This window comes from Astatotilapia calliptera, chromosome 10 (genome assembly GCF_964374335.1).
Source record: "Astatotilapia calliptera chromosome 10, fAstCal68.1, whole genome shotgun sequence".
Classification (NCBI taxonomy): Eukaryota; Metazoa; Chordata; class Actinopteri; order Cichliformes; family Cichlidae; genus Astatotilapia; species Astatotilapia calliptera.
In genome coordinates this window covers 12,765,780-12,774,612 of record NC_137431.1, presented here as the reverse complement: position 1 = coordinate 12,774,612, position 8,833 = coordinate 12,765,780, and the positions used below count along the sequence as shown (strand labels likewise).

The 8,833-nt window shown below is 41.9% G+C and overlaps 1 protein-coding gene across 1 annotated transcript; it reads right to left on the bottom strand.

The window, feature by feature from the left end:
* Positions 1-3,401: 3,401 nt before the first annotated feature.
* LOC113030886 (transgelin-like) lies at positions 3,402-8,585 on the bottom strand. The gene is made up of 5 exons (XM_026182669.2): positions 8,406-8,585; positions 5,252-5,438; positions 4,986-5,157; positions 4,753-4,855; positions 3,402-4,650 (listed from the first exon to the last, which is right to left on the bottom strand). Exons 2-5 carry the CDS (start codon positions 5,429-5,431, stop codon positions 4,500-4,502), a joined length of 606 nt encoding a protein of 201 aa, XP_026038454.1. The 5' UTR covers positions 5,432-5,438; positions 8,406-8,585; the 3' UTR covers positions 3,402-4,499.
* Between the last annotated feature and the right edge of the window lie 248 nt (positions 8,586-8,833).

Here is an 8,833-nt window from a genome sequence, read left to right as displayed (position 1 = left end):
ATTTTAAAAACATGATGTCAGATTTCCAGGTTTGGCCCATTCACACTACGTATCCCAGGGGAGGGGGAACTCCAGGCCTCAAGGGCCAGTGTCCTGCAGGTTTTAGATGTGTCCTTGATCCAACACAGCTGTTTAAATGGCTAAATAACCTCCTCAACATGTCCAGAGTCCTGGTAATGAACTAATCATTTGATTCAGGTGTGTTGAACCAGGGTGATATCTAAAACCTGCAGGATCAATTCTCATTCAAATACATACAACACAGCTAAGAAACAAACTACTTTCTTGAACTTTCTTGAAGGAGGCCATAGCAGTTTTTGTTGGTGTTTGTGAAGAGGACTCTGTGAAACCGAGCACACAGAGCAGCCAGTAGTAGTCACTAGTCCTGCAAAAAGCATGCAATCCCTCACTGGCTTCTCACTGTTCACTTTAAACAAGCCAGAAGTCCTACTGTCATGGACTGAAGCCAGGGCTCTGAAATGGTGTGCAAAAACTTTTCCACTGCGTCAATCAGTGTCCCGCCTAACTAACTTTACTAACAGTAGCATTAGTTCTAGCCTGATAATCAGACTGAAAGGCCGTTTGAGTTACATGGATCTTCAGGTTTGGGCCAGATGACTTTCGGTCTGACTGGTTCTTGCTTGCATGTTTAGGTCCTTATAGAAATTAAACAGAAGTTACTCATTGTGTCATGATATCTGTATGCAATGTTGTAACCTTCTTCTTGAGACACCGCTGAATAAATAAATGCTGAAACTTGCATAGTTAAGTGGTTCCCAAATGACCTTTTGGCGTAATGGAATCAGCCCTTTCCTGCAGCCACTGGAGCGAGGGGGGCTTTACTCCCAACCCTTATGTGTCTTATCCAGCAGCACTGCAGTGGCTGAATAAGGGGAAGGAGGTGTTACATCAGCTTCCCCTGTCACATTTTCCCAGCTGGTCCAAATATTCAAACTGGCTCAAAAAAAGTAGCTTCTCTAATCTCAAGGCGATCATAATCCGCCCTGTTATGCCCCTCCATGGCAGCAAAGTACCTTCCACTGCGGTGAGCCCAGTCACACTTTCATCAAAACCTTGATGGGAATGAAAGGCCTTCTATCAAAAAACGCTGCGCACCACTACTCTCTTTCAAATTATCTGAAGAAAAAAAAAGAAAAAAGACTGTGACTATGAGAAAAAAAAAGAGGAAGAGCTGAGTGACGTGTGTTTTTGTTTGTTTGTGGGATAATTCAAATGTAACAGATGGGTTTTTCAGGTTCACTAATTTCAGCTGCCTTTCAGCACTGCGGGTCAGGAACAATGTTTTGCCTCAAACTGCTATTTAAATCTATGTAAATAGTTACACAAGCACCTCCCTGGAAGTAAAACAGTTCAACCACTGTATTTAGCGCCACTGTTGTGGAGTGATGCTCCTCACTCAGGGATCGTTATGCATAAAAAAAAGGGAAAGTGTGTTTTTCCTGTTTTGGGTTTAGTTACACAAATCAAGTTACACCCAGTTTAAATAACTTGTTCTGGTCCCACCACCACAGAGCTTCTGCACACGTTATTCACACAGTTTAAATTTGTGAAACCTCAAGGCACCGTGTTTACCACAACTTTCTAAAACAGTTGGAAAAATAAATCACTAACTAATCATTAGTTATGTAAAAGAGAAGATAAGGTAGCAAAAGCAAGGAGTAAAAGTGTATCCATACATGTGCATGGCACTTTTTTAAGTAAACCTTGCCAGTACTGTGTTGAAAACCCCTTTTACCTTCTGAACTGCCTCAATTCTTCATGGCACAGATTCAACAAGGTTCTCACCCTACCACTGAAATGTCCCAGCAGAAATCAAGACTCATCAGACCAGCAACTTTTTCCACTTTTTCCATCTGATTGGCTAATGAGAGATAGTTACGTAAATGAGCAGCTGAGCAGGTGTACCTGGAAAAGATGCCGGGGAGTTTAGATATTCAGTCAATAAAGGAGCTTAGCAGAGATGAAAAATCACAACAAAAGTTGCCTCAAGGCGCTTTATATTGTACAGTAGATACAGAGAAAAGCCCAACAATCACATGACCCCCTATGAACAAGCACTTTGGCGACAGTGGGAAGGAAAAACGCCCTTTTAACAGGAAGAAACCTCCAGCAGAACCAGGCTCAGGGAGGGGCGGGGCCATCTGCTGCGACCGGTTGGGGTGAGAGAAGGAAAACAGGAGAGGTCTATTAACACACAGTGAGTGAGAAATATACAGTAGATTATCTGTCATGTGTTGCAATGACCAAAAAAGAAAAAACTTGCTTGTTATATCAGTGGATGTGCAAATAAACTTGGATACATGTTGTGAGACTCAAGAGTTCATTGGTGCTGATTTGGCACTAACACTCCACGCGTGTCTGCTAGTGTTGAAATAAATATTAGTTTTGAAATCATAAACACATCTTGACTCTTATAACAGTCTGGGCTTTGGCAGAGATAACAGCTGCTGTCACGCTGACGCTAATGGGCCACAGCTTATCAACAGCAGAGTGGGCTCTATTAGTAGTATTAAGTTGCTTGCTATCTTCAAAGTCATCAATTTTCTCAGACTAATGCTTTTATTGTGAAAATAAGTCACTATAAAAACACAAGTACATGTTGCGCTTTGATGGATAACCTACAGTGTTGTTGTCTTTGCTCCACACTGGTTCCACCTCCATTTACATTATACTAATTTACCCCCTTTGTGTCAGCACCTACGCAGTTTCCTGCTAAGAAGGAAGAGGAAAAGGAAGTCTCTTTTTAACCCTCCTCCTGCAATGATTCGTCCTTTTTTGGAAATGCTCTCTACTATCTGAAATCCTCCTCTGTCATGACCTGTACTCCTTCTGACCCAAGCCACCTTAATCTCCAGACTCCATCTAGATATTTATTTTTTATTTTTTAAAGCTGCGCTTTTTCCTCTTTTTTCATCAAAGCATCTTCTTTTACTGTTTTCTCTCTACTGCTGCTCTTTTCCATCTCTGGCTGTTTCTGAGTCATTTCATTCTGAACAGCTTAAGCTGGACCAAAGCAAGAACACACTATAAACAAAACCCTGGCAGCGATAACGATAGTCTCTCACTGGCTTCTCTTATTCCATCAAAGTAGGCAAAGTCCAACATTATTTATTACTCCCTTACATTATTTTCTTCACCTTTGCCTTTGGCAGCCTTAGCTGACCTCTCTTTAAAGTACAGCTCAGCTTTACGGCACACAAACATACGTGTCGCCCTGACTACCTGCAGAAACTGATGTTTTTATTATCTGTTGCTAGGCACATAGGTTGCAGTTTACCAGCTACCAGTTATCAAGAGTCATGATAGCGACGGTGACATCATTGAGTGTGAACAGGACACACTTCCTTAGGCCATAGATTCATTACAAAAGAGGCTTCTTCAAAAGTTAAATCAAACTTTATTTCAAAGAGGCGGTCCAACATTTTGATTGACTCACGGCATCTAACAATAGATTATGTAATAGAACAGTAAAAACACACACAAGTGTCGTTTATACCTTTTTCAAACCAGGCAGTTTATTTTCTAAAGTTAATTAAACTTGGCTGTATTACTGAATGCGTTTGTTATAACCTACTAACATTACTGTAAACCACAGCAAACTGTACGTGTCTTACCTTTCGTTAAGTTTTTACTTCATTCCAGTACAAATTGAATCAGCTGCAACTTGGTACCTGCTTAAGGTTGTAATCTGTGAAGCTGTAACACTAAGTACCCAGAAAAGCTGCAGTAAGACACAATAAAATATCTGTGTCTTACTGCAGCTGTTGTGGGGAAAATACTCAGAACAATACTCGGAGGTGTATTTAAGTACATCCTGACGTCCATGAATTGACGGCTATGTCATCAGAAGGACAGAAAGAATAAAGTCAACAAAGACAGTGTACACTAAATAATGAACATTATCATTAAATTAAAGACTTCATGACAGAGTCTTACATCTTTGGTGTCCTAGAATGCGCGCGCTGCTAGAGTTTTAAGAAGAGGCATTGACTGCAATAATGCAGATGTTACAGGAAAGAATAAAGCAAACAGAACATTGAAAGTGGGGGATTTCTGGGGATTTCTTCTCTCACGCAGGTTTCAAGTCCCTGCAAGCAGATTTTCTTTGTTGTAATGAAATGGTCTGAAGCTCCCTGTCTGTGCAAGGTAAGAAATCAAACATGTCTAATATTGTGGTCTCCAGTAATGATTTTAAGGTAATGAGTTTAAACATGCAAAGCAACTGTTTTTGATTCTGTAACAAAAAAAATTATTTACAATGAGTCAAACAAAAGAAACATTGTTAAATGTTTGATTTCTACTGTTAAAGATCTACATGTGCACTTGTTCTCGTTGGTCCCTATTTTGGTCCCGTTAAAATCTGAAAAACAGTCAGGTCACATTTTTCCTCATATCCAAGGTAAGAGTCAAAGTCTCTTCCTCCTTGCTCACTGGCCTTCCAGAGGGCAGAAGGAGGGCGGTTTAAGAACTGCTCCGGTTCAGGGGTTGTTGATGATCTGCCTGGGGCGTCCGTAGCCTGTCATGCCAGCTTGAGATGCTCCTTTATTTGTGCCCATTTGCAGGCCGATGACACTTTGGCCTTCTTTCAGCTGTTCCTCCGAGAAATCTCTCCTGTTCTCCTGGGCTTTTCTGCACACACACAAACAGACGTCAGTCAGTGCTCAAACCTCCTTTGCGTTTCATCTTTCCTCAGAGGCTAGCATATTTACAGGACAAGGAGGAAAAGCTTACTTATGGAACCAGCTGGGGTCTCCTTTGTAATTCCCATCACCCTTTGTGACAGCCACACTTCCCAGAGCCATCAGGGTCCTCTGGACAGCAGCCAGATCTTTGCCTGCAGACATGCAACATCCTCACATCAACAGAGCCCACGGAAATACAAGGAGGAGAACCTGTACTGTATTTTCCCTCTTGAGTCTCAATTGTTACAGTAAAGAAAAGCTCTGGTTGGTTGGTTATCTTACCCTCAAAGAGGTCTACAGTCTGAAAGATGTCAGTTTTGGTGACTCCGTAACTTTCAGCTGCTCTGAGGAACATGGAGATTTGCTCCATCTGCTTGAATGCCATGCCAGAGCTCTTGATGGTCTTGATTGGCTTGTTGGCTCCATACAGGCTGTTGATGAGCTCACACAGCACCTAGACACACACGGAGTCCTCTCAATACACTGCACATAAAGTGAATTACAATGCTTTATAAGGACATTTACACTTCTGCAAAACTAGAACTCACACATCCATCCTTGAGCCAGTTTTGGAAGCCTGTCTTGTTGGGCTGGGGCCGACCGACTCCAGATCCACACTGGGCAACGATCCACTCCACCAGCCTTTCCTCCAGTTCTGGATCGTATTTCTTATCAATCTTACTCTGAACCTCACGGGTCAGACCATAGGAGGGACCTCTGTTTGCCATTGTAATCCTAATGGAAGGGAAAGTCAATGTTAGATAGGCTGGTAGCTCAGCAAACTCCACTCCCTGGCAGCATTCTAATATCTGATAGATTTAATAGTGTTCACATACCGATGCCTGCCCCGCTCACACCCACAGATGCAATCAATCCAGTGAATGTGTTTCCACTGAATGTTCTGTTATTTATGAGGAGCTGTTACTTTGAAACTTTTAGATTGAGGAGACTTTCTAAAAGTGAGCATCTTTTTGTTGGTCGTCACTTTCACACCTCAAGAGGCTCATTTATCATTTGAAGTTAGTGCGCTCTTCATCTGTCTCAAATCTCTGCTATGTATGAAACAAATAAGAATATTTGCCATACTGTCAGGGTTAGATGGATTAGAAAAGAAGCCGATGACAACCTGAAGACAGGAGCGTGAGCAGGGTACTAACCATGCAATGCACACAATAATCCGAGTTTTCCATTATCCAGGCCGCAGCAGTGCAGCTATTTAGCAAATACATTTCTGACAATGGAAATTAAAGTGTTTAATGACTTGAGGAATTCCAACTTTGTTGCACTCTGAAAGTAATTATGGTTGGTTTATCTGACATATTAATGCACAAAGAACTTCCTGTTGGCCTCAGCCAAACCACCCTACTCCCTCCATCCTGTTTGCACATTCAGCTGTCATTTCCTTCCTGACTAAGGTAGCTGTGTATATACAGGAATCTAAACATAACAACATAGTGTTGCTCACTATGGAAACGGTCTGTAAGAAAAAAACAGAAAGAAATACTATCGCAATACACAATTTGCTTTTACAGATCCAAATCGAGTCGCACAACGGCACAACAACTTTGGAATTTTCCACGAATCCACATAACAGATGGGGATGATTATAGCTCGTTCTCCCCTTTTTTCTCCATTTACTGTGCTAATTTACTGTGATAATATCTGCACATTTAACATCTAAGGTAAGCAGGTGCTCTGCAAATATCAGGATCCAGAATCACATCTGACTCGTAAAAAATTGGAGGATCTATTTTTAATTCTGCAGACTTTAATATACACTTAGAATTATATAGATAGATGTTGCTCCAGGACATACAGGCACACCTTTAGCCAAACAGAGGATTAGTGTTACGCAATATGTGTAGAAAGTTTGACAGTTTATCATTGTGTCCACAGCTCCACGCTGGAGCTGCTATAGACACACACACACATTGTTCTCTGTTCATTGTCTGAGGTTGCAGTGGTTATGTGGTCATGCGGAGGATAAGTGTCTTCCTGTCTCCAGAGTTATTCCAAAAGTTGTTTGTTAACAGCGGCAAGAGCGAGGAAAATACTCAGCCATCCAAACTCCTAAGTAGCCTGTTTCTCAATCAGACGACTTCCATCTGTGTGGTGTCCGGACATGCCCGTTACATCAAGCAGCTCCAAACATCAGGACCTGAATGTCTTGCAAGGAATGACGAAATCAGAGAAGGCGCTCTTTCAGATTAACCCCATGTTGAGCGTGAAATCTGATGTATGAGTGGCCAATGTCGCTGTAACTCGCAGCAGCATTTCCAGGGATGATTGTCCACCTAATTGTAAAACTGCAACTAGAAGTGTGTGCGCAGGTGTTTATGGAAGCGTGACTTAGAAGCTCACATAGAGCTGTGCACTTAAAAACATAACTGGGAGTGGTCAAGTGGGAACATCTTGTAATCATAAAGTCACATCTACTCCCTCCCATCTCACAATCTCACCCCACAGTGGGCTACTACCACAAAATGATTTGAAGCTTAAACAGCCACTCAGCTGAAATTGTACGTAACACCTCTAAATGACCAAATCATACTTACAACTTGTGTAAGATGAATAACTGAACACTTCCTGATCATTATCATACCTAATTAGTGCATGTCTTATAGTGTGTGTGTGTGTGTGTGTTTTTCTAATCAGAGAGGAGAACACTGCAGATTAATCATTTAAACTGCATGATCATAGAATCCACTAAATCTAGTATTTGAAGCCTTCATTCTCCCAGACGTCTTACTGTACACCATCGTTTTATTAATCCTCTGCTTCAGTTTGACACAGTGGGACTTTTTAATGCCTGTTTTGTGTAGTTTAAACTAGAAACCGTTAGAAATCTGAGTAAGACACCGTTAAGTTACTCAGATGTCGCTCCATATGTGACCGAGTTACTCATCATCAGTCATTTGTCTCACTCCACCCTCCAAACTGTTAAACAATCATATTCTAGTAACTTGCAGACATCTGTTACAAGAGGCTTGCACAGCTTTCATAAAATTGCACCATCAGCTCATGTTGAAATCCTTACTATGTGAACACGGTGGATCCAGACCGAGATTATTTCTTCATGCTCTTGCCTTCCTTCATCTTGCACAGTCCCCACTGTTGTATTTCCACCTCATGACAAAAGATAGCAGTCACCACCTAACGTCAGTTTCTCAAACTATAAAACTTTATCAAGGCCCATAAATCTAACAAAAAATGTGGCAGCAGCAAGCTGCCAGTTGCCACTTTCTGAACCAACAACCTGGTGTTCAAAACATACCCTGAAGAGGAAAATTATATACTATTAGGCAGTAGCGATGAGAGGTTTGTCAGAGGCTGAACCTGTTAACATTTCCTGGAATTGTTAGGTCTCACATGCCGTGAGCACGAGGTGCGTGTTCAGAGGAGAAGCCAGACAAAACAAAATGGGATTTTATAACAGAAGAATGCACAGGCTCACGCAGAATCCACATAGGAATGGCTAAATATTAACTCAGTGTATTGCCTCGGCCTGTGTATGACCAAACGCAAGCAAGGGGGAAGGAGACAGAGAGCAAGGGTGGAGAGCATGAGAAGCAGTATCATATTTTTCATATTTTCTGCACCAGAATCAGCCACAAGATCCATAAAGAAGCAGAAAAATGTCTGCTGATGAGAATAAAAAAAAGCAAAAAAACTGAGAGGAAAATAAGAGGAGCCTTTACTTACTTTGTGTAGTAGCTTTCTGGTGAATGCAGGTGGGGTTGGTCTGGCGCTGCTGTGTGTCTGCTCTTCTTCTTCCTCTACAACACAGTGCAGAGTGCACAGTACAGAAGTGGCAGGATTAAGCGAAGTAAACACCCCTGAAGTGTTACACTTCAGTAGAAAGAGGGAGCAAGAGAGAGCTACGCCTTTCAGGTCCTCTTATTTCACTCTTATGACCCGCCCCTACGCTCTTTCTCCTTTTCCCCCCTCAAATTGTAATTCCTTATTTAGGAGACGGGCGGGAAGGGAAAAACAAGACATGTGACTTCAGAGTTTGGTGTGGTCACTGAAAAGAATTCTCTGAATTTCACCCTTTACCACTGAAGAATAAGATGGGATTAGGAGGACAGAAGGGAGGCAGGGATGATCAAATCCTCGAGTGGAGCCTGACA